Source organism: Coregonus clupeaformis, chromosome 5 (genome assembly GCF_020615455.1).
Source record: "Coregonus clupeaformis isolate EN_2021a chromosome 5, ASM2061545v1, whole genome shotgun sequence".
In the NCBI taxonomy this organism is placed as follows: domain Eukaryota; kingdom Metazoa; phylum Chordata; class Actinopteri; order Salmoniformes; family Salmonidae; genus Coregonus; species Coregonus clupeaformis.
Genome location: NC_059196.1, coordinates 5339951 through 5365435, shown reverse-complemented (window position 1 = coordinate 5365435; position 25485 = coordinate 5339951). Strand labels below are relative to the sequence as shown.

At 46.9% G+C, this 25485-nt stretch overlaps 1 protein-coding gene across 1 annotated transcript; it reads left to right on the top strand.

Moving 5' to 3' along the window:
• Window positions 1-8895: 8895 nt before the first annotated feature.
• On the top strand, window positions 8896-25461 carry LOC121559406 (junctional adhesion molecule 3B). The gene is made up of 9 exons (XM_041872635.2): window positions 8896-9094; window positions 13355-13423; window positions 13548-13661; window positions 13770-13922; window positions 14290-14492; window positions 14644-14743; window positions 15833-15965; window positions 24026-24077; window positions 24232-25461. Exons 1-9 carry the CDS (start codon window positions 9046-9048, stop codon window positions 24265-24267), a joined length of 909 nt encoding a protein of 302 aa, XP_041728569.1. The 5' UTR covers window positions 8896-9045; the 3' UTR covers window positions 24268-25461.
• Window positions 25462-25485: the final 24 nt, after the last annotated feature.

Sequence of the window (25485 nt, the reverse complement as noted above, 5' to 3'; positions counted from 1 at the left end):
GAATGAATTATTTCAGATTCCCAGTGGGTCAGAAGTTTACATACACTCAATTAGTATTTGGTATCATTGCCTTTAAATTGTTTAACTTGGGTCAAACGTTTCAGGTAGCCTTCCACAAGCTTCCCACAATAAGTTGGGTGAATTTTGGCCCATTCCTCCTGACAGAGCTGGTGTAACTGAGACAGGTTTCTAGGCCTCCTTGCTCGCACACGCCTTTTCAGTTCTGCCCACAAATGTTCTATAGGCTTGAGGTCAGGGCTTTGTGATGGCCACTCCAATACCTTGACTTTGTTGTCCTTAAGCCATTTTGCCACAACTTTGGAAGTATGCTTCGGGTCATTGTCCATTTGGAAGACCCATTTGCGACCAAGCTTTAACTTCCTGACTGATGTCTTGAGATGTTGCTTCAATATATCCACATAATTTTCCTTCCTCATGATGCCATCTATTTTGTGAAATGCACCAGTCCCTGCTGCAGCAAAGCACCCCCACAGCATGATGTTGCCACCCCCGTGCTTCACGGTTGGGATGGTGTTCTTTGGCTTGCAAGCAACCCCCTTTTTCCTCCAAAGATAACGATGGTCTTTACGGCCAAACAGTTCTATTTTTGTTTCATCAGACCAGAGGACATTTCTCCAAAAAGTGCGATCTTTGTCCCCATGTGCAGTTGCAAACCGTAGTCAGGCTTTTTTATGGCGGTTTTGGAGCAGTGGCTTCTTCCTTGCTGAGCGGCCTTTCAGATCATGTCGATATAGGACTTGTTTTACTGTGGATATAGATACTTTTGTACCCGTTTCCTCCAGCATCTTCACAAGGTCCTTTGCTGTTGTTCTGGGATTGATTTGCACTTTTCGCACACAAAGTACGTTCATCTCTAGGAGACAGAACGCGTCTCCTTCCTGAGCGGTATGACTGCTGCGTGGTCCCATGGTGTTTATACTTGCATACTACTATTTCTACAGATGAACGTGGTACCTTCAGGCGTTTGGAAATTGCTCCCAAGGATGAACCAGACTTGTGGAGGTCTACTATTATTTTTCTGAGCTCTTGGCTGATTTATTTTGATTTTCCCATGATGTCAAGCAAAGAGGCAATGAGTTTGAAGGTAGCCCTTGAAATATATCCACAGGTACACCTCCAGTTGACTCAAATTATGTCAATTAGCCTATCAGAAGCTTCTAAAGCCATGACATAATTTTCTGGAATTTTCCAAGCTGTTTAAAGGCACAGTCAACTTATTTTATGTAAACTTCTGACCCACTGGAATTGTGATACAGTGAATTATAAGTGAAATAATCTGTCTGTAAACAATTGTTGGGAAAATTGCTTGTGTCATGCACAAAGTAGTTAACAAGAAATTTGTGGAGTGGTTGAAAAACGAGTTTTAATGACTCCAACCTAAGTGCATGTAAACTTCCGACTTCAACTGTATATACTGTATCTAAAATATTTGTATGTTAAGAATTGCGTTCATCAAAAATTTGACAATGGCTGACAAAACAGAGGCATAATAAATCCCCTAGCAGAACACAGGGCCATACTTGTAAGGGAAATTCATTAGCCTCTATGAGGAACTTGAGGACCCCACTGGGGCTGATGTAAGGGTTGGTGTGAGGTGTGACCCAGATGCGGTGCAGGATAGACAGTAGGCAGTAGACAGAGATGGTGAAACAAGGATATTTACTGGTGGTTCCAAATCCAGGACACAAAATAAAGGAGGAGCAAATTGGTCTCCAAAAACAGGCCGATTGCAAAAATCCCCTCCTGTAACAGTGGCCCCCCCGACGAACGGCCCCAGCCGTTAACCTCGGGTGGAGGTGACGAAATGTTGTTATCAGCCCTGGGTCCAGAATGTCCCTCCTGGGCACCCAGGACCGCTCCTCCGGCCCATAACCCTCCCAGTCTACGAGGAGGGGGAGCCAGGGGACATGTGGCGACGGGCTTGAGGAGGGACACATGGAACGTGGGATGCACCCGCATGGTGGGGGGAAGTTGCAGGCGGTAGGCCACTGGGTTGACTCGCCAGACCACTCTAAATGGCCCGACGATCCGGGGAGACAGCTTCCTGGACTTCACGCGGAGGGGAAGATCCCGCGTGGAGAGCCACACCCTCTGTCCCGGGCAAAGAAATGGGGCCAGGCGACGCCTGCGGTTGGCCTGATGTTGAGACCTGACCGAGGCCCGCTTAAGCGCCGCCCATACCTACCTCCAGGTGCGATGACAGCAACTGATGTGGGCCTGGACCGACGGGACCGCCGCTTCCTCCTCTTGCTTGGGGAATATGGGGGGTTGGTACCCATATTGGCACTGGAAGGGGGACAGGCCGGTGGACGAGCAGAGAAGGGTGTTGTGGGCGTACTCCGCCCATGCCAGTCGCTGACTCCACATAGCTAGTTTGCTGGAGGCGTAGCACCTCAGCACCCCCTCCAGATCCTGGTTGACGCGCTCCGTCTACCCGTTTGACTGGGGATGGAAGCCGGAAGACAAGCTGACAGAGGCGCCGAGACAGGTGGCGAACGCCTTCCAGAACCTGGAGGTGAACTGAGGGCCCTGATCGCTGATCTTGGGGGAGGCCCTGGACCCGGAAAACGTGCTGCACCACCAACTTAGCCTTCTCCCGGGCCGATGGGAGTTTGAGAAGGGGAATGAAGTGGGCAGCCTTCGAAAACCACTCCATAACGACCAGGATGACTGTGTATGAGGGTGGTAGGGCGGAAATGAAATCCAGTGAGATATGGGACCAGGGACGCTTGGGGATAGGCAGGAGTCGGAACAGCCCTGCCGTGGGCTGACGTGAGCTATTCGTGCACGCGCACACTGGGCAAGCACGAAGGCGTGCGTATCCCCCTCAGCTGATGGCCACCAGAACGTCCTACGCAGGAACTCCAACGTCCTACGCAGGAACTCCAATGTCCTGGCGCTCCCAGGTCGGACGCGTACGCCCGGATCGGGCTCCCGCCGTAGCGCTGCTCTGACCAGCCTATAGATTCCCCACGAAACTGGGGCAGCAATCAAGGCGTTGGGGACAATGGGGTCGTCCCTCTCCACCAGGTCCACGGGGTCGAACTGCCAGGAGAGCGCGTCAGGCTTGGTGTTCTTCGAACCCGGACAGTATGAGATCGTGAACTGGAACCTGGTGAAGAACAACGCCCACCTGGCCTGGCGCGAGTTGAGCCTCTTGGCCCCCTGAATGTAGGCTAAGTTCTTATGGTCAGTCCATACGACGAATGGATGGGCGGCCCCCACTAGCCAATGCCTCCACTCCCCCAGGGCGAGCTTGACCGCTAGCAGCTCACAGTTCCCCACGTCGTAATTCCGCTCTGCCGGGGACAGCCGACGGGAAAAAACACGCAGGGTTGAGTCTTACCGTCCGTGAGGAACCGCTGGGACAGGATTGCTCCCACCGCAACGTCTGAAGCATCCACCTCCACAATGAACGGCAGGGACGGATCAGGATGCCCTAGGACCGGGTCCGATGTAAAGAGCCGCTTAAGCGCATCTAATGTGTTCCCCGCTTCCGGGGTCCAGGCGAAGGAGCGCACGCTCGTCTGGGTGAGGGCTGTCAGGGGAGTGGCTAGGGAGCTAAAATTGCGAATAAATTGTAGGTCCATCCGTAGGTCCCCCTGGGTGACGATGAACCTCAGGAAGGAGACTGTCACTGTGTGGAACACGCATTTCTCCACCTTGACGTAGAGCTGGTGACGGAGAAGGCATTGGAGGACCTGCCGAACATGCTGCTGGTGTTCACTCATGTCCTTTGAAAATATTAGGATGTCTAAATACACAAAGAAAATACACAAAGAAGCTGTAGTCGAGGAGGTCCCGGAGCACATCATTGACCAACGCCTGGAACACCGCAGGCGCGTTGGCTAGACCGAACGGTATGACTTGGTACTCATAATGCCCACTGGGTGTGTTAAAAGCCGTCTTCCACTTGTCCCCCTCCCGAATCCTCACCAGGTTGTAGGCATTTTGTAAGTCCAGCTTGGTGAAGACCCGGACTGGGGAAGAGGTCTGGGGAAGAGGTGAGGACTGGTAGGTGGTCTGGGACGGTGGTTTGGGCTGATGAGTGGTCGGTGGGGACCGGAACAGGATGGAGGCAGAGCCTCCCTCCAGGATGAGCCGTCCCGTGGACCAGTCTATCCGGGGTTTGTGGGCGACCAGCCAGGGGAGCCAGAGGATGAGGGGACTCTCCGGAGAGTCCACAATGAAAAACTGGATATCCTCCCATAGCCCCCCTGCCACCCGGATAAACACGGAGACACCGGGTGATGAAGCCCGACCCCAACGGCCGGCCGTCCAGGCCCATGACCGGAACAGGCTCGGAGAGGGAAAGTAATGGAACACTCCACCCTTGGGCCAGCCCCGCGTCCATCAGGTTTCCCGCGGCCACCGAATCCACCAGTGCATGCGCCCGACGCTCAGCGCGGGCCCACTGAACCCTGATGGGGAGAAAAGTCAGGGAGTCTCTGGAGTTGGGATTTCGGTTCCGCTAGCACCCCTCCCGATATTAGCGAGCCCTCCCGTTTCCCGGCTTCTCCAGGCATGAATCGCAGTGGTGACTTGCCTGGCTGCAGTATAGGCAACGTCCCTGGCGCAAACGCCTCTGCTTCTCCATCCTGGTCAAGCGTGCCGCACCCAGCTGCATAGCCTCCTCCTGAGGCGTCTCCTCCCTGAATCGGCGGAAAGTCTCCGGGCTGATAGGGGGACGCAGAGGCGCGCCGAGAGGTCAATGAGGTCGTCCAGTCATCTCCCTGAAGGAAAGTTCGTCCTTCATCCCCTCCGATAGCCCCTGCATGTAAGGGACGACCAGGGCTGCCTCCTCCCATCTTGCCTCTCGAGCCTGGCTACCGAACTCCATGGAGTAGTCCGCCACCGAATGGTCACCCTGCCGACAGACCGTTAGCCGGCTCCCGGCCTCGTGCCCCGACACCACCCGAGAGGTGTCGAACACCTTGCGTAGCTCCCGGGTGAATTGGTAAGAGTCGGAGCACGCCGGAGTTTGGTTCTCCCACTCCGCGGTAGCCCAGGAAAGGGCCCGACCCGTCAACAGAGTCATAATGTAGGCCACACGGCCCTGCTCCATCGGGAAGGAGGGGGGTTGTAGGCTGAATACCAGGGAACACTGGGTGAGGAATTCCCTGCAGCCCTCTGGACGTCCGTCGTACCGCTCCGGAGGTGGTAGGTGGGGCTCAGTTTTCAGTAAGGGTTGGTGTGAGGTGTGACCCAGGTGCGGTGCAGGATAGACAGTAGGCAGTAGGCAGAGATGGTGAAACAAGGATCTTTACTGGTGGTCCCAAAGCCAGGATACAAAATAACGGACTTCTCACGATAAAATAAAGGAGGAGCAAATTGGTCTCCAAAAACAGTCTGACAGCAAAAATACGAAATACTAACAACGACTGAAATAACAATGAAACAGGGAGAACACTTCTCAAGTACCTGTACATATGTCTCGCGATCAGACACTGATTCGTACTGCTTGGCATCGAGAAACTAGAAGAGAAAACTGAGCAAGGGAACACAGGGAAGTGAGGGCATAAATACACAGGTGAACAGGTAGACACAGGTGACACCAATAGGATCATGATTATTCCAGACTGTGAGTGAGGAGGTGCCTAAGGTTGTCGGAGGAGGACACCTAGTGGGTCGCTCCGGAACTGCGACCCCCTCCTGTAACAGGCTGATTTTCTGATCTGTAATAAATTATTTCTCCCTTGCCATCCTATTTTACAGCCCGTTGTAAGGAAAATGTTGTGTTTCTATAACATGGCAAATATGTTTTATGCCAGACATTCAGCTCTCTATGTCGTCTACAGCCTTGCTCTTTCTTGCTAATGTGGAGTAAATAGAGGGAATAGAGCGCATGGTTGCCTCCTGAAGTCTTCCATAATGCATACTTAATGAAACTCCTGCAAGAAGAAGAAACAAATAGTGTGCAGGCCATGGTCTCCAATGAATAATCTCCTGTGCTCAGGTATCATGGCCACTGTGCCTTCATTGATACAAGAGAAAAGCAAGCATACAAAACACAGGAGAATAGGCCTAGTCTTGTTAAGTTCCCTACATAAATAAGTTATCAAACAGAATATTTTAATTAAACTAAATTATATAACATCAGGACTTGTCATACTAATTTGTGTTTGCTGTGACTAAATGTGACTGAACAGCTGAGACCCTGAAATGGAGTCCCACAACCTACTGTAGATCTCAAGGACAGTCATTATCTCCTCCATGCAATCAGAGGGATGTTCTTTTTTCCACTAGGACATTTACATCTGAGTGCGGGGCATGAAATGTTAATAGGAATGGCCCCAGGTCCCCAGTATTCCCTGAGAAAAACAAACTGTTCATAGTTAGGATATTTCTTTCGTCAATTCAATCTGAACTCCTGCCAGGCTGTAAAACCTTCAGATTCCCAAGGAGACGCCACAAAGGCCCTGATCCATAAGAGGGAATCCCGCTGTGGACGATTGCCTAGCAACACATATTAGCAACAGCTCGAAGGTGGGCTAGAGCAGCATGATCACCTCAGCACATGACCATTCTACAAGATGGGGCAATGGGTTCATGGCTATATCTGTGTCATTTCTAAATGCCAGTATAGGCCTAGATATCAAATAAAACCAAGACACACATTTATTCCAAAGTCAACTTGGGAACATAGATGGACATAATTATCCTGACTGGGTGTTGATTGGGACTACAGAAGAATTGTGCTGTATGTGGGGTGTGTTTGTAGTGACACATGATATAATGATTGAATGACAATCAGTGATGTTTGGTCACACACTGCCACCTGGTGTATTTATGAGAGAATGAAGACGTGATCAGATTATGGCAACAATAAATGTGGACTTTCAAAGCAAAATGTATTTTATTTTACAACCTGATGTCATAGACTAAACGTAACATAGTAATCGTAAATCCGAGACACTCAAATAGTATGATATGATATGTTTGATATGGTTACATAAGACAGAAGCTTACTTAAAGAGGGTGGTTGGTCGGGGTGTATGCGTAAGCATATAATGCGAACGTCTAGCAACTCAAAGGTTGCGTGTTCGAATCTCATCACGGACAACTTTAGCATTTTAGCTAATTAGCAACTACTTACTACTTTTTAGCTACTTTGCAACTACTTAGCATGTTAGCTAACCCTTCACCTAACCCTAACTTTAACCCTTTAACCTAACTCCTAACCCTAACCTTAACCCTAACCTTAACCCCCAGCCTAGCTAATGTTAGCCACCATGTTAGCATTAGCCACCTAGCTACGTTAGCTACAACAAATTGGAATTCATAACATATCATACGTCAGTGGAGGCTGGTGGCATGTTTGATGTGTTTGATACTGTTCCATTTATTCCATTCCAGCCATTACAATGAGCCTGTCCTCCTATAGCTCCTCCCACCAGACTCCTCTGGCATAGGTATTACAAATTCGTAATATATTGTAGGAATTGCAATTCGTAACATATCATACGAAATGGATGATGGACATCCACAAATGATACATCCATATCATACTAAATGGAGGGAGACCGATTTACATTTACATCCCCTCAAGCCAATCTCCATACCCCTTAGTCCAGGTTGGATCTCGCCTCCTCTCGCCTACCTCCCATCTTTGAATCCATGTATTTCCATTGTTAGAGCGGTCACTTGACAACTTGTCAATATAATAGACAATATTTGACAATATGCCTGTGCATTCAGTGACACATTGAGAAAATTATATGCACCTGTCACTCTAAGGGACACACTATTTTGACGCAATTTCGCCGGGTAGGCAGTGCTATACATCACGGTGGGCGTAGATTTCAGCGCACATACGGGTGGGTGCACATTGTGTCGAGAACGAGCCGGGTGTCATGTAGAAAAGCTCACAGCATGAAATAGCTCATAATCGATGAATATTTTTTACATGACACCGGGCACTCGATCATGTCCATATCGTGGAATCTATTCAGCACACTGCTAAAGCCATAGAGTACACGTTGGCAATTTGGCTAAGCCAAACTACAGTAATGGATGTTAGTTTCATCAGGGAGCCACAAAGATGAAGTAAACACATGTAATCATGTCTAGCGTCGTTGGTTTTGTACTCCCTCTCCTGAATTATGTGTTCACCAACAAATCATGTTTGCTATGTCATGCAGCCACAGAATAGAAATAAGCTAAACAAATGATTTTGTATTCGAATTTGTCATTGTTTAAAGTTGAGAGATGGCCTATCATTCACGCAAAGTAATGAGATGTAATAATATGGTAAAATAAATAAAACCAAGGTCATCCAAAATCCAAAATCCATCAGATTCACCGTTTTTAATGAAGCCAGCAACGCAAATAATTAATCTCAGTGATTGACAGAATATTGGTATTATTACATGTTGACTAACTAATCGCAGTGAAATGAGATTAAATCTAGTCAAATTTGTAGATTGGCTTGATAGCGGCATTGACATTGTTGGTTGGCTAGCAAGCAAAACATTCCCTTTTGGGGAAACTGGAACCAGCCACTTGGTAGCTATCATTAGTTCAAATAAAGCAAAATGATGTACTCATATGAAAGTGCAATTGTTAACTATAAACCTACGATAGCTTAATTTATGAATGAGGCCCTAGATTCTCGGTTGAATTTGAACGCGCATCGGACAGTCCTAGCACTTACAAACCCACGCCCACCGTGCGAAATTGCGTGAAAACAGTGTGTACCGTCTCTCTCACCTTAACCTCCCATGTTCACATACAATTTCATTTGCATTGTTTAGTTCTCTGGGTCAAAGCTGCGTATGTGATATACCAGAGAGAGAATTAAGGAGAATGAATCTTGTTTGGCACATTGGCTACCATCATTATAAAATAGATGTACATGTATTTCCGGTCTCGGGACTATCCCTCTTCCGCCCTGATGCCCTTGTAGCTATGGAAACTCGTCAATGGCAACATCCACCAGCCTGTTCACGCGTTTTGACCAGGGGCACTGAGTGTGATAGGTAGCTAGCTGTGCCAGAATTACCAGTACATTACCGAGGTTTCAAGATGGCGTTACAACGACTGACGGCTTTGTTAATCCTTTACTCGATTCTCGGTAAGTTATTTTCATTTCCACTAAGATAAGGTGTAGTTTAACGGTACGTGTTGTGCATTGCAATTTATTAAATCACAGTGATGCTTTGTTATGGAAATGATCGGGCTGACTAGACGGGCTTCCTAGCATAGCTTGGCCGGGTGTAAACATGCTGAGGATGAGCCACAAAATTATTACATGGTAATTCATTTATTTATACATGCGTTATGATGACTTTGAAACGCTCACACAATCCTCAGCAGTTTTTCCATTCATATTTAAATAAAGAGAGAACAGGTTGCACAAACACTGCTTTTGTATCTTCTAACGTTGAGCTCTCTTCAACTGTCACTCAAAGTGATGATGTCAACCGCTATTTCCATCCAGGCTGTCAGGTAGGCCTACAGTTCATTGTGTGAGCTATTTTATTCTGCTAAAGTCTCTCTGCTACCGCACGGCAAGCGGTACCAATGTACCAAGTCTGGAACCAACAGGACCCTAAACAGCTTCTAGCACCAAGCCATAAAACGTCTAAACAAGACCGCTAAATAGCTAATCAAATGGCTACCCGGACTACCTGACTAATCATGTATTTGTCAGTGGGCAAACGTACAAAATCAACAGGGGATCAAAAACTTTTTTCCCTCACTGTAGCCATGTTAGTTTCTACTCCCTATATATAGCCATGTTATTTTTGCTCATTATTTTTATTCGTTATTCACTGTGTGACTATTTCAATTTTTTCTCATATCTTTAACTCTGCATTGTTGGAAAAGGACCCGTAAGTAAGCATTTCACTGTTAGTCTACACCTGTTGTCTACAAAGCATGTGACAAATACAATTTGATTTGATAAAGTAGCACTCTGACAGCGGCAGTGCATTCAGGAAGACTTCACTAGGACTATCTAGGTTTTGAATACATTGTCTTTTGTCAACATTACTGCTGCAACTACAGGTCAGACAGCTAATGTTATAGCTAAGTCAGTCTCTGTGTGTTATTGACTGATCATTACAGTTTTATTCACATACTAGTCTACTGCATTTGGCCAGTTTCAATGTTGGTAAGTTATTTGGCTGCTTTTACAGTGGCTGTGCTGGAATGTCTGGGAAATGGCTTTTTTTAGATGCACTGGATCAACAGCTTGTTTTTTTTGTTTTTTTATGTTGTTTTCATATTTAGCAAGAAGTGCATAAAGATAACTGTAGAATGGCTATGTAACTTAGAGAGCATTTCACTCAGGGTATAGCCTACTGTCTCTATACTGTATGTATTAAAACAACGGAGGAGAGAGAGAGAGAGAGAGAGAGAGAGAGAGAGAGAGAGAGAGAGAGAGAGAGAGAGAGAGAGAGAGAGAGAGAGAGAGACTCTAATATTCACCAACAACATATGCCACATTTCTATCTATCTACTGTCAGACAACATTCCAGTTCTGATTAAATTCTTCACATAAACACATAGGTCCCTTTCTTTATGTAGGCTACACAGTGTAAAGTAGGGCTTTCGGCTATGGAATGCTTTTATTCCAGGCACACAATAGCAAATCAGCCATTGTCTTCTTAATTAACCACAGATTCTCTCCCACGGTCTAAAAACTGTCTGGGACAACAAAGCCTCATGCAGGCAGGGACACAGTGAAGCTTGGACACTTAAAATATACAATGAGACAAGAAGTGTCTGTCTGTCTGTCTGTCTGTAGGCAGCAAAAAAGGAGGAGAGTTAGTATAAAGGCATGTAGTTTAAGCTATTTATAGTCTAGTAGTTCATATTATCTACAGTCTTAGCACATTGTAAAGGAATTGAAGGTTCATTAGTGGTTTTACAGGGATTGGCTGTCCCTGCTCTGTTTACCAGGGGAAGATTTGCTGGACAAGCTCTCCTCGTGTCTCTCAGGATGGCCAGTCACTGTTTGGTGTAAAAATAGCTCATGATGTACAGGGGTGGGAAAGTCAGCCGCAGAGACGGAAGCTGAGACCTGAGAGTCGGATCTCATCAGCGTCCACAGCTGTGCTAATATGACTGTGTGCTCCACTTTGGCAGGACCCATGTTTTCTCCACTCTCAGTGCTGGCTGAATTGTATTTCATGTACATCATGAATTGTGAACCAGAGACGTTTTAATTCAGCCGTAGAGTAGGGCTGTGGCGGTCATGAAATGTTGTCAGCCGGTGATTGTCAAGCAAATAATTGCATGTATCATGGTAATTGACCATTAATTAACATAAACACATTTAGCATCTCCTGGCTTCCACGCATAGCCTACAAGCTACTGATGCAGACCTTTGGAACATCTACATTTTAAAAAGTATAATAAATTCATGTAATATAGCCTACACCATCATAATAAATCCATTATTTATTTTAGACAGTTCTAAAGAAACATGATATGAGGAAAATGTAGTCTATTTCAGAAGAACAGAATAGCATACTCTGAGTTGTCCTTATGTTAGGCCCTGATCTGGCTATGCCATATGGTTGTGGGCTACACTAGTTCATTTAGCAGAAAAGATTTGCTTAGAATTCCATGGTATGATTTTATATTATTTTACAATTGAACATAGCTGAATAAAATAGAAAGGATATTTTCTCCAAACAATTTGAGGGAGTGCGCACATGCGGCTATTGTGCGCACATGCGGCTGTGTTGAGTGGTTAACAAAGAAAAAGGTCCTCCTATATGCTTAATTTAGAGTTATTTATGCAACTTTAGTTGTGATACAAACGTTGGGCTATATGTTTAGATTTTTAATACATTCTAAGGCTGCATGATGCGACTCTAATGATGATTTGAAAAAAGTCTCATGAAAGGCATGAGCTCTGCTTAGTTTTTTGCGCATCTCTCATTCACAATTTGACAAGCACTTGATAATGCCTCGAATTTCCCACCGGCATCACCTTTGTGGCTGTAATGCCCCCTAAGAAAATCCATGTATTTTGTGGCCTGTGGCTGTTTTGCGGCCTGTGGCAGCCGTACAGACACTGCAGAGTACCGCTGTGAGGTCGCTGCCATTATCAAAACATATAGGCCTATGGGCTACATGAGGTGTGCGACTATGATTTGAAAAAGTCACCAAAAAAAGGAATGTGCTGTTTCTTGCCTTACTGCACACAACCTGGGCATCATTCACAAGTGATAATATATCATTCACAAGTGATAGACTAATATTGTCATCTATCAGACTATTCTTGATTTAATCTTGTCTTTACATATACTAAATAATATATGTATGAAATTTGTTTTGATTTAGAGTGGACCATTATCATGCACCTGTCTCAAAACAGGGGCAGGGGAAAAAATACATGTAATCTGTGCACTTAAATAGCGAATGGAAGACGCTTTTCCTGTGGTTAATTTTCATGCCAGACAGATTTGCCTGTTGTAAAGAGAAGCAATGTGCTTAATATTAGGAAAGTTGAGAAATAAATATAGTAGGCCTAGCCTATAGAAAGCTGATGGGATCCCCCTCTTTTTAATTGAGGCCATCAAAACTCTGTTTTCTCACGCAATTGCATAGCCTATAGAAATGTTGCGCAACATGAGCTCATGGGCACTCATGAAGTGTTTGATTAGATTTTCGATTATATTTGCATTGATCTCAGAGTGGTTAGAGGGACAATAGAGTGCTGAGTACAAGGTAGTTAGCAAGTTTGGTAGGCTACTAATGACCATCAGCAGCATCAGAGCTTGGAGAAGCCTAATTACAGTGACTAAACGGTCATGTGGAATTTTACTGCTGTCATGACTCGTGACCGCCGGTGTGGCGGTAATACGGTCACCTTAACAGCCCTACCACAGAGTACTTTTATCTGTCTGGATTATACCGTGGAAGTGCTTAATACACTCGGATGAATTGTGCTGCAATACATTAAAGTCTGTTTTCACCCCTCATTAGGAGTCCTTAATATCGCTGACTCCCACATAGGAGGGACTGTTTTCATTACTCACAGTGTGTTATTTTAGTAACTCTTAGGCCTCCCTAAGTATATCTCCCAATTATTTAATTTGAGAGTGTTTTGTAGAATTAGAAGTAAGGAAACAACACTGAGTAATATTGGGACTTGCGTCTTATATAGACATGAGAAATGCTTCCGGAGATATGGTTAATCCTGACCCTAAGGCTCTTTCTCACCCTCTGTAGCTATAGGCCTACACCTCCTGATCCTCTAGTCATTTAGGCATATCTGTTTAAATGGGCATTGGGCCAAATTGGTACTGTCCTTGATGAAAATTCTGAAGCTTGTCAGTCTGCATTTTTTTTCTCACTTATTTGTGGTCTTTTACAGGCTACATTCCATCACTTGGGGTAATCCTCCGAACCACAGACAAGACTGTGTGGGCAAATGAATTTGAACGTAAGTCACTGAAGCACTGACTCATTCTCTCAGAATAATTTTTCTTCCATTGCCTGTCTGTCTGCCAGGCTCATCTGTTGTCTGCCAGTGTTTTGACATTGTAGTATCACTGTTTTCTTTCCAGCTATTGAGTTGACCTGCTTGATAGAGTCCATCTCAACAAACAACCCCAGAATCGAATGGAAGAAAATCAAAAACGGCATCCCTAGTTATGTTTACTTTCAAAATCAAATTTCGGGTAAGATGATAATTTTTTAAGCACCTTACCAATACCATATTGGCCTCAGAACTGTTATTATTCTCTGTAAGTGAATGAGAGGTTGGAGTGTGTTTTTGCTTCTATTAGGGGACTTGGAGCACAGAGCCCAGCTGATCCAGCCAGCCAACCTACTGATCCTCAACACCAGCCGTACAGACACTGCAGAGTACCGCTGTGAGGTCGCTGCCATTGATGACCACAAACACTTTGATGAAATTCTAATCAGTCTTGCTGTCAGGGGTGAGGACGTATTTTCATATTCCCGTGTCACTTAACCAATGCAAAGCTCCCACCTTGTCATTGGCCTGAGATATGCGTGTCCGCTGGTCAATCTCAGTGTTAGGTGTGTTGTTGACAGACATTTTAAGCCTGTAGTAGTTTGCTGTGTTTTTTCAGTGTTGTTGTCTATTTCTAAGTAAATACTATGTTATGTGCTCCCTCGCTCTCAAAAACTGCTCCATGGGTGCCGTAGTATGGCCTCTGCCCTTTGCCTATGTGTATGTGTCTTCCGGAGCAGTTGGTATAAAGAGGAAGTCGAATTCCAGTTGGACCTTTGTGTACAATTAGAAATCTTCTTATTTTTCCTCTTCTTCTTCTGTCTCTGCAGTAAAGCCTGTGGTGCCCAGGTGCAGTGTGCCTGTGGCGGTGACTGTTGGCACGTCCTCTGAGCTGCGCTGCCTGGAGAACGAGGGCTTCCCTGCCTCAGTGTACCGCTGGTTCCACAACAACGAGGAGCTTCCCCAGGACCCAAAGAGCAGCCCCAAGTTTATCAACTCCACCTACTCCCTTAACGCTGACACAGGTGGTCTGGTAAGGAATCAATAGGACTGGGAGGTCGAACGGAAACTAGATATATGAATATCATGTTTAATGAGACAGTAGGTCCAGCTGTTGGATGATGTTAGTACAAGAGAAAAGCTGTATGATGTATTGGGGTTGATTTTGGCGTTTGTCCCTGCAGAAATTCCGCCGGATGAGGAAGGAGGATGCGGGGGAGTATTACTGCCAGGCAAAGAATGAAGCTGGACATGCACAGTGTACCGCACAGCTGATGGAAGTGTGTGAGTAGGCCATGCTGTACTAAACACCCAACTGACATTCTAACTGCGACTATGTATTGTGTTGAAATATGTCAGTGTGTCATACCTCTGCTACACTGAACATACCATTGTGCATTACCAAACCTGCTAGTGAGTCACATGCATCTACTCTAGTGTACATAAATCATAGTGGTTGACATGGACATGCATTCCAAGGTCATTCCTTTAGGTCAGGGTTCCCAAACGTTATTATATTATATTAGAAATATTATACAATACTAGTCAAAAGTTTGGACACACCTACTCATTCAAGGGTTTTTCTTTATTTTTACTATTTTTTACATTGTAGAATAATAGTGAAGACATCAAAACTATGAAATAACACATATGGAATCATGTAGTAACCAAAAAAGTGTTAAACACATCAAAATATATTTTATATTTGAGATTCTTGAAATAGCCACCCTTTGCCTTGATGTGTAAGGGCTATTTTACCAAGAAGGAGAGTGATGGAGTGCTGCATCAGATGGAGTGCAGCCTCCATAATCCCCCGACCTCAACCAAATTGAGATTGTTTGGGATAAGTCAGACGGCAGAGTGAAGGAAAAGCAGCCAACAAGTGCTCAGCATATGTGGAAACTCCTTCAAGACTGTTGGAAAAGCATTCCAGGTGAAGCTGGTTGAGAGAATGCCAAGAGTGTGCAAAGCTGTCATCAAGTCAAAGGGTGGCAATTTGAAGAATCTCAAATATAAAATAGATTTAGATTTATTTAACACTTTTTTGGTTACTACATGATTCCATATGTGTTATTTCATAGTTTTGATGTCTTCACTATTATTCTACAATATATATATATTTTTTTATAAAGAAAACCCTTGAATGAGTAGGTGTGTCCAAACTTTTGACTGGTAGTGTATCTGATTGGGCATCTTGCAGTCAATTCGCAGTCTACAAATTATTTAACATTATGTTCCGGCGCCCTGACCATATGCTCAATAAAGAAATTGTGCTGCGGCTGATTCTAGTTGATGATCCCTGCTTTTAAGTTGTTTAAATTTGGGTTTATGTCACCCAGATCTCATCTCAAAATGCCCTGCTTGTATTTTCAGATGATGTTGACATCGTGGGGATTTTTCTGAAGGTGTTGGCGGCATTGGCCGGATTCATAATTGTGATGGTGGCAGTTTGTCATGCACACAAACATGGCTGCTTCTCCTCCGGCAAGGATCACACAGGAACCAAGTGAGTAGGGCTATGTAGTTTCAAAGTTGATTTGCCACGTGCACAGGATACAACAGGTGTAAAACAGTACAGTGAAATTCTTACCATGAGAGCTCGTTCCAACAATGCAGTGATAATAATAGTAATATAGATAATAATAGAAAATAGATTATTTATTTATTTATTTATTAACCCGAGTAGGAGATAGGTTGAATACAGGGCTTTTAAAGCTGGACCAGTTTAATAGTGACATGGTACAGTGGGGGAAAAAAGTATTTAGTCAGCCACCAATTGTGCAAGTTCTCCCACTTAAAAAGATGAGAGAGGCCTGTAATTTTCATCATAGGTACACGTAAACTATGACAGACAAATTGAGAAAATTTTTTCTTAGAAAATCACATTGTAGGATTTTTAATGAATTTATTTGCAAATTATGGTGGAAAATAAGTATTTGGTCACCTACAAACAAGCAAGATTTCTGGCTCTCACAGACCTGTAACTTCTTCTTTAAGAGGCTCCTCTGTCCTCCACTCGTTACCTGTATTAATGGCACCTGTTTGAACTTGTTATCAGTATAAAAGACACCTGTCCACAACCTCAAACAGTCACACTCCAAACTCCACTATGGCCAAGACCAAAGAGCTGTCAAAGGACACCAGAAACAAAATTGTAGACCTGCACCAGGCTGGGAAGACTGAATATGCAATAGGTAAGCAGCTTGGTTTGAAGAAATCAACTGTGGGAGCAATTATTAGGAAATGGAAGACATACAAGACCACTGATAATCTCCCTCGATCTGGGGCTCCACGCCAGATCTCACCCCGTGAGGTCAAAATGATCACAAGAACGGTGAGCAAAAATCCCAGAACCACACGGGGGGACCTAGTGAATGACCTGCAGAGAGCTGAGACCAAAGTAACAAAGCCTACCATCAGTAACACACTACGCCGCCAGGGACTCAAATCCTGCAGTGCCAGACGTGTCCCCCTGCTTAAGCCAGTACATGTCCAGGCCCGTCTGAAGTTTGCTAGAGTGCATTTGGATGATCCAGAAGAGGATTGGGAGAATGTCATATGGTCAGATGAAACCAAAATAGAACTTTTTGGTAAAAACTCAACTCGTCGTGTTTGGAGGACAAAGAATGCTGAATTGCATCCAAAGAACACCATACCTACTGTGAAGCATGGGGGTGGAAACATCATGCTTTGGGGCTGTTTTTCTGCAAAGGGACCAGGACGACTGATCCGTGTAAAGGAAAGAATGAATGGGGCCATGTATCGTGAGATTTTGAGTGAAAACCTCCTTCTATCAGCAAGGGCATGGAAGATGAAACGTGGCTGGGTCTTTCAGCATGACAATGATCCCAAACACACCACCCGGGCAACGAAGGAGTGGCTTCGTAAGAAGCATTTCAAGGTCCTGGAGTGGCCTAGCCAGTCTCCAGATCTCAACCCCATAGAAAATCTTTGGAGGGAGTTGAAAGTCCGTGTTGCCCAGCGACAGCCCCAAAACATCACTGCTCTAGAGGAGATCTGCATGGAGGAATGGGCCAAAATACCAGCAACAGTGTGTGAAGACTTACAGAAAACGTTTGACCTGTGTCATTGCCAACAAAGGGTATATAACAAAGTATTGAGAAACTTTTGTTATTGACCAAATACTTATTTTCCACCATAATTTGCAAATAAATTCATAAAAAATCCTACAATGTGATTTTCTGGATTTTTTTTTCTCATTTTGTCTGTCATAGTTGTCACGAACAGAAGAGGACCCAAGAGCGCAAGTTCAAATTCAGAGTTCTTTATTCAAGGTTACAGGCGGGAAGAGGAGTCCCAGGGGTGTCAGGGGTCTTTCAGGGTCCTCCTGTGGGTACCTGTGCTCCGGGGGTCACCAAATGTCCGGGGGTGTCCAGTCCAAGTGCTTAGTGTGTGTGTTCCCCAGTGATGGAGCGGCGTATCGGGCTGAGGGTGGTGAAACGTCTGGGCACGCTCATCTGGTGGTCGGAGACCTGGGGGAACACACACACACAACAGCAATATGAATGGCAGGCAGAAGTACAGATCAGGGCTGGGCAAATATCGTGGTGAGAGACAGAAGGCAGAAACGAGTTACCGGAGGGGCTGAAGATCGGAGAGTAGTCGAGGTCCAGAAGGCAGGTTGGGATAGACGGGGCAGTAGAACAAGGAGGCAGTCAAGAAAGGATCGGTATCACAAACAGGAGTCAGAGCGCAGACAGGCAGGTTACTGGTCCGGGTTTGAAGACGATCTGACAGGGCTTGGCTGAAAACCAGGGCTTGATATACTGGGAGAGGTAGTGGGGAAATGCAGTTCAGCTGGCAGAGTAATTAGAACAGAGTGAGGCAAGGTGAGGATGGTGAGTGGGAAATGCAGTGCAGCTGGCCAGGTAACAAGAGCAGAGCAGGGCAGGTGGAGCTAGTTAGGCTGAGTAGAGAGAGGGAGGTGAGCAGAGTGGAAGATAATTGAATGCAATTAATGTTGCTACCAGGGAGAGAGAGTGCTCATGACAGGACCCCCCCTCCAAGGGACGGCCCCAGAAGTCCCAAGAACAACATCATGCCGGGAGGGTGGAGGGGAGCAGGCGGCGGGTCAGAACTCCTCCGAGCGGTCCGAGTGAATCTCCTCATCCTCAGAAGGAGCTGGAGGGTCACGGTCGGGAGACAGGACAGGCACTGAGACAGGAGCAGGGCGGGCCGGACGGCTAGGAACCCCTCTTGGACGGCCCCCTACGGATTGCAGGCTGATCAGGATGTAGTCGGTGGAAGTCAGTGATAAGGGTCCGGTCCACTATCCTCCTGGCCGGGATCCAGGTCCTCTCCTCTGGACCATATCCCTCCCAATCAACGAGGTACTGGAGACCCCTACCCCTTCGCCTAGAGCGGAGCAGCCGCCGGACGGTGAAGACAGGACCGCCCTCTACGAGGCGCGGAGGAGGTGGCGCCGGAGCTGCAGGGACCAGGGGACTTTCATGGACCGGCTTGACCTTGGAGACGTGGAAGGTGGGGTGGACCCGCATGGAAGCGGGCAACTGAAGTCGGACCGCCCGTTGGACTGATGACTTTCTGCACAGGAAAAGGACCAATGAAGCGAGGGGCCAGCTTTCGTGATACAACCCGCAGCGGCAGATCCGGGCAGACAGCCAGACCTTCTGACCAACCCGGTAAGTAGGTGCTGGGGTCCTCCGTCGGTTGGCACCGACGGCGTAGCTGGTTCCAGACTTCAGGAGCACAGTGCGAGCCTGGGCCCAAGTGCGGCGGCAGCGGCGGGCATACGCAAGAGCAGACGGACAGGTGGCATCCGCCTCCTGGCTGGCAAACAGTGGAGGTTGATACCCGTAGACACACTGAAAGGGGGGAGAGCCCGGTGGAGGAACTGGTGAGTGAATTATGGGCATATTCCACCCAGAGCAGGTGTTGAGCCCAGGCCCGGGGATTTTGGGAAGCCACACACCTCAGTGCCTTCTCCAGCTCCTGGTTCATGCGTTCAGTCTGGCCGTTTGACTGCGGGTGGAATCCAGACGATAGGCTGGCGGTGGCCCCAAGGAGATGACAGAACTCCTTCCAAAAGGTTGCTGAGAATTGCGGGCCCCGGTCTGACACTATATCCTGGGGTAGGCCATGGATACGAAACACATGTTCCAGGACCACCTGGGAGGTCTCTTTAGCAGAGGGTAGTTTGGGAAGGGGCACGAAGTGGGTCATCTTACTAAAGCGGTCAACAATGGTAAGGATGACTGTGTGTCCGTCAGAGGGCGGAAGGCCCGTAACAAAGTCCAGTGAAACGTGGGACCAGGGCCTCTTGGGTATGAGTAGGGGTTGCAGCAACCCAGCAGGAGGCTGGTTGGGAGTCTTGTTTCGGTTACAAGTGGGACAAGCTCGGATGAATTCTCGGACATCCCGTCTCATCCCCGCCACCAGAACCGCTGGCGGACCAGATGAAGGGGTGCGAGTGATGCCGGGATGACAGGCCAGACGGGATTCGTGCCCCCACTGAATCACAGGTGACCTGAGATTTGCTGGAACAAACAGACGGTTGGGGGCGCTGGTGCTTGGACCTGGCTGGTCCCGAAGAGCCTCCATGACCTGCTTCTCGATCTCCCAGGTGAGGGCCGCTACGACCAAGTGGCTGGGAAGAATGGGAGCTGTCATGGCGGTGGTCTCGTCCTTCTGAAACATCCGGGAAAGAGCATCAGGTTTGATGTTGCGAGATCCCGGGCGGTAGGAGAGCGTGAAATTGAAGCGCGTAAAGAACAGAGACCACCGCTGTTGACGGGAGTTCAGCCTCCTGGCTGTTTGGATATACTCCAGGTTCTTGTGGTCTGTCCACACTACGAATGGTTCCTTTGACCCCTCTAACCAGTGCCGCCATTCTTCAAGGGCGAGCTTGACAGCCAACAGCTCGCGGTTCCCAATGTCGTAGTTGCATTCGGCAGGGGTTAGCCGACGGGAGTAGAAGGCACAGGGGTGCATCTTGCCATCCTCAGCTGCTCTTTGAGAAAGCACTGCACCCACTCCCACGTCCGAAGCATCTACCTCCACCACAAACTGCCTTGCTGCATCTGGCATCTGGAGGATGGGAGCAGAAGTGAAACATGTCTTGAGGATATTGAAGGCCTTATCAGCAGCTGATGTCCATTGGTACGGTTGTTTAGTGCTGGTTAGCGCCGTGAGGGGTGCAGCCACTGTGCTATAGTTTCTGATGAATCTCCTATAAAAGTTGGCAAAGCCCAGGAACTGTTGCAACTTCTTCCGAGACTCAGGAACTGGCCAGGAAGTGACAGCCGACACCTTCGTGAGATCCATCTGAATGCTGCCCTCGGTCACCACATACCCCAGGAATGAAACGGTCTTGGCATGGAACTCGCACTTCTCTGCCTTCACGAAAAGAGAGTTCTCCAGCAGGCGGCGCAGGACCAACCGGACGTGGTGCGTGTGTTCTGACAGAGTCTTTGAGAATATTAAAATATCGTCAAGGTACACAAATACGAACGTATTTAGCATGTCCCTGAGGATATCATTCACTAGGGCTTGAAAAACTGCTGGGGCATTGGTGAGGCCGAAGGGCATGACGAGATATTCATAGTGGCCGGTTGGTGTGTTGAACGCTGTCTTCCATTCGTCTCCCTCCCTCATCCGCACCAGATGGTAGGCATTGCGAAGGTCCAGCTTAGTGAATACAGTGGCTCCCTGCAGCAGTTCGAAGGCAGACGAAAGTAAGGGCAGTGGGTAGCGATTCTTAACCGTGATGTCGTTCAGACCCCGGTAATCTATGCATGGACGAAGAGAACCGTCCTTCTTGCCGACAAAGAAGAATCCCGCTCCTGCGAGGGGAAGACGACGGTCTAATTATCCCGGAGGCAAGAGAGTCATTAATGTAGTCCTCCATGGCCTTTCTTTCCGGGGCTGACAGTGAATACAGACGACCCTTGGGAGGTGCTGTGCCAGGCAGGAGATCAATCGCGCAGTCATAGGGTCTGTGTGGGGGTAGAGATGTCGCCTTGGATTTGTTGAACACCTCTTTCAGGCTGTGGTAACAGGCCGGAACATTGGATATGTCGGAGGTAGCGCTAGATCCTTCCCGGTGAACGGGCAGGGTGGCCCCCCTTAAACAGGTCTGGTGACAACTCCTTCCCCACTCACGGACTGTTCCTGTCTCCCAGTCGATGTGGGGGTTGTGCTGACGGAGCCACGGGTATCCAAGAATGAGTGGTTGGCCAGGTGAGTGTAGGAGGTGAAACTGGATGGACTCCTGGTGGTTTCCTGACAGCAGGATTGTCACAGGGGCGGAGATATGAGTGACAGTGCCAAGATGATGCCCATCCAGGGCTCGTGCAGGAATGGGTTGTGTCAGTTGATGATGGTTCACGCCCAGTTGCTGTGCAAGCTCAGGGTCCATGATGTTTGCTTCGGCTCCGGAATCCACAAGGGCGGCCAATGTATGAGTCTTGTCAGAAAGCTGAAGGCGGAGATGAAGCAGGGTCTTTCGGATGGAGGGAGACTGAAGGCTTGTTGAGCTCACCCGGATCTCCCCTACACCTGGTGAGCTGCGGCTTTTGCCGGACAAGTAGCGACACGGTGATTCTCGCCACCACAGTAGAGGCAAAGGTTGGAGCTTAGACGGCGCCGACGCTCCTCGGGAGTCAGAGAGGCACGGCCAATCTCCATGGGCTCAGGCTGATTGAGTTGGCTATGGGACTTGACAGGCAGGGGCTGGACAGAAGCGGTATCGACCCGAGTACGGATGGCAGGTTGACTGAGACGGCCCTTCTCCCTCCTCCGGGTCTGTATACGGCGGTCAATGCGACGGCAAGGTCAATGGCGGCATCAAGCGTTGAGGGCGGGTCATGGGAAACAAGCTCGTCCTTGATATAGTCCGCCAGGCTATGGAGGAAGGCTTGCACCAGTGCCTCTGGGTTAAACGAGCTTTGACTGGCCAGGAGTACGAAAGTCAATGGAGAAGTCTGCCACTGTCCGATTGCCCTGACGGATGGTGAGCAGAGCTTGTGACGCTTCGGCTGTTGGCGAGCCTAGGTCAAAGACCTTTAACATCTCCTCCTCAAAGGCACTGAAGGAGGCACAGGCTGGGGTTTGCCGGTCGAATTCGCCGTTCCCCACAACCCGAGCTCGACCGGTGAGATGTGTGATGACATACCCCACCTTGGCTCCCTCTGTTGAGAAAGTCCTGGGCTGTAGTGCAAACTGGATTCGGCAGCTGCTCAAGAATGGTCTTACTTGCTTCTGGTTGCCATCAAAACGTTCCGGGTTCCCAATCCTTGGTTCAGGAGCGTGGGGATCTGGTGGCAGCACTGCCGGGCCTGCAGCATTGGGACCTCCAGCGGAGGGATGAAGGAGTATCGGTGGTACAGGAACAAAAGGACCAGGGGGGGTGCAGGTGGAGTAGCCGGGCTTGAGAGTAGTTGCAGGGCTTGGGCTAGCTGTTGTTGCTGCAGTTGGAACTGTTGTTGCTGCTGGTTGAATAGCTGGAGAAGGGAAGCGATGTCGCCAGCCATCCGATTTATGTCTCCCTCAGAGCGTTCCAGTCGCTGTAGGGCAGTCCTCTCTGGCTCTTCCTCCATCGTGGTCAGGGAGTGCGCTGGGTCCATGATGGTCAGATCGTTCTGTCACGAACAGAAGAGGACCCAAGAGCGCAAGTTCAAATTCAGAGTTCTTTATTCAAGGTTACAGGCGGGAAGAGGAGTCCCAGGGGTGTCAGGGGTCTTTCAGGGTCCTCCTGTGGGTACCTGTGCTCCGGGGGTCACCAAATGTCCGGGGGTGTCCAGTCCAAGTGCTTAGTGTGTGTGTTCCCCAGTGATGGAGCGGCGTATCGGGCTGAGGGTGGTGAAACGTCTGGGCACGCTCATCTGGTGGTCGGAGACCTGGGGGAACACACACACACAACAGCAATATGAATGGCAGGCAGAAGTACAGATCAGGGCTGGGCAAATATCGTGGTGAGAGACAGAAGGCAGAAACGAGTTACCGGAGGGGCTGAAGATCGGAGAGTAGTCGAGGTCCAGAAGGCAGGTTGGGATAGACGGGGCAGTAGAACAAGGAGGCAGTCAAGAAAGGATCGGTATCACAAACAGGAGTCAGAGCGCAGACAGGCAGGTTACTGGTCCGGGTTTGAAGACGATCTGACAGGGCTTGGCTGAAAACCAGGGCTTGATATACTGGGAGAGGTAGTGGGGAAATGCAGTTCAGCTGGCAGAGTAATTAGAACAGAGTGAGGCAAGGTGAGGATGGTGAGTGGGAAATGCAGTGCAGCTGGCCAGGTAACAAGAGCAGAGCAGGGCAGGTGGAGCTAGTTAGGCTGAGTAGAGAGAGGGAGGTGAGCAGAGTGGAAGATAATTGAATGCAATTAATGTTGCTACCAGGGAGAGAGAGTGCTCATGACAATAGTTGACGTGTACCTATGATGAAAATTACAGGCCTCTCTCATCTTTTTAAGTGGGAGAACTTGCACAATTGGTGGCTGACTAAATATTTTTTTCCCCCACTGTATGTGCTGTGAATTGCTTAGTAAGTCTTTGTGTGGAAATTAAGGATTTTTTGTGTGTGTTTTAGCTACAAACTTCCAGCGCAGGATGATGGTGTTGACTATGCCGAAGCAGATGAGGTGAATAAAATTAACTTAATTCTGTTTTCTATATTCTATATTATTATTGAGATAAAATGTGATCATAATGTATTATTAAAAATGACAAACAAAAAGAAACATCAACTGCAGGTGGATGTATTTTCTTGATAATTTACATTCCCATTTCTATCAGGGTCACTTCCGCCACAAATCATCATTTATTATTTGACATCTGAGACAGAAGACCGTCAAGAGGGGACACACTGAAGAGGAGAAACACTGAAGTCAAAAGCGCATCAAATCCCACAATGGGGCTTCGTGTGAGAAATTTGAGCTGTAACATTGCACATTATTTTCTGGTGCGCATCAACAATGAACCTACAAGCGTGCCAAAGTTATCATCATGAAAAATATCAATCATTATTTCAATATTGCTTTCTGATAGGCAATTGCAACGTCATGTCCCTGTTAGTACACTTCTTTTTTTTTTGCAGCACAAATATGTTTTGTCCTCAGTCATTACTGTAACTACAACTACAGTACGATTTTAAAGCTTTGACTTTTGAACTTCCACCAGCATGTTCATCTCAATTGATGCTGGAACATTCCCCCCTACTGTTTTTGGACAAACAATGATTTTTTACTTCCTAAAATGTCTACAAAATACACCAAACTTGTTTGACAAAAACAGTCTTGCATAACCTCTGAATGCAAGCTTGACTGGTTTATGTTAATATGAAGGAAGGTTGTGTCAATATTTGTGTATATACTGTATACATACAGACAATGAGTGGGGCATGTATAAAAAGCTGATGAAATCTGTTACATGCAGAGTCAAGGGGCACAAGGAAACAGTCTGTTGTGCTTAATAAAGCCAACTAACTTTATTCTCTGCGTTCAGAATAACAGAAACATATTACAGTTATACAATATAATCCCAGTATAATGCTGCAATTTAAGATGTATTATTATGATTAGATCAAGTAATTATGATTTTTTTTCAGAGTGCCGTTTCTGTGTATAAGTGACCTTCTGTGCTTACTAATTACCTACTTTATGAGTATTGGACATATTGTCCAGTTTTGACTCACAATTAACTGTATTTTCTTTATGGACACAATATACAATATTAATGGATGTACAGGCAATACAACTTTGTTAGAAACAAATGTCTACACATACATTTTTATCAGTAACAATACATCATAAGTATTAAACAATGTTTCAAATTGAAATTGTTAAAAATGACTTTTTGAAACATTATTGATATGGTTATTTTTTCATTGGTATTCTTTGTTTGTAAAATAACACTACTCAGGAACTGTTGCAAAATCTTAATTGTTCATTCGTTGTAGTGCAAGTAATGGATACTGTTATATGTTTACTTCATTTTGTCAATAAAGACATAACATAAGTAACTGTATTTACTGTATTGTTGGGACTTTTT

What these genes read in the sequence shown, in the direction of transcription:
- LOC121559406 (XM_041872635.2), top strand. Translation starts at nt 9,046, where the DNA reads ATGGCGTTACAACGACTGACGGCTTTGTTAATCCTTTACTCGATTCTC. An exon ending in CGCACAGCTGATGGAAGTGT is followed by an intron (nt 14,744 to 15,832) that starts GTGAGTAGGCCA and finishes TTGTATTTTCAG; the next exon opens with ATGATGTTGACATCGTGGGG. An exon ending in AAGGATCACACAGGAACCAA is followed by an intron (nt 15,966 to 24,025) that starts GTGAGTAGGGCT and finishes TGTGTGTTTTAG; the next exon opens with CTACAAACTTCCAGCGCAGG.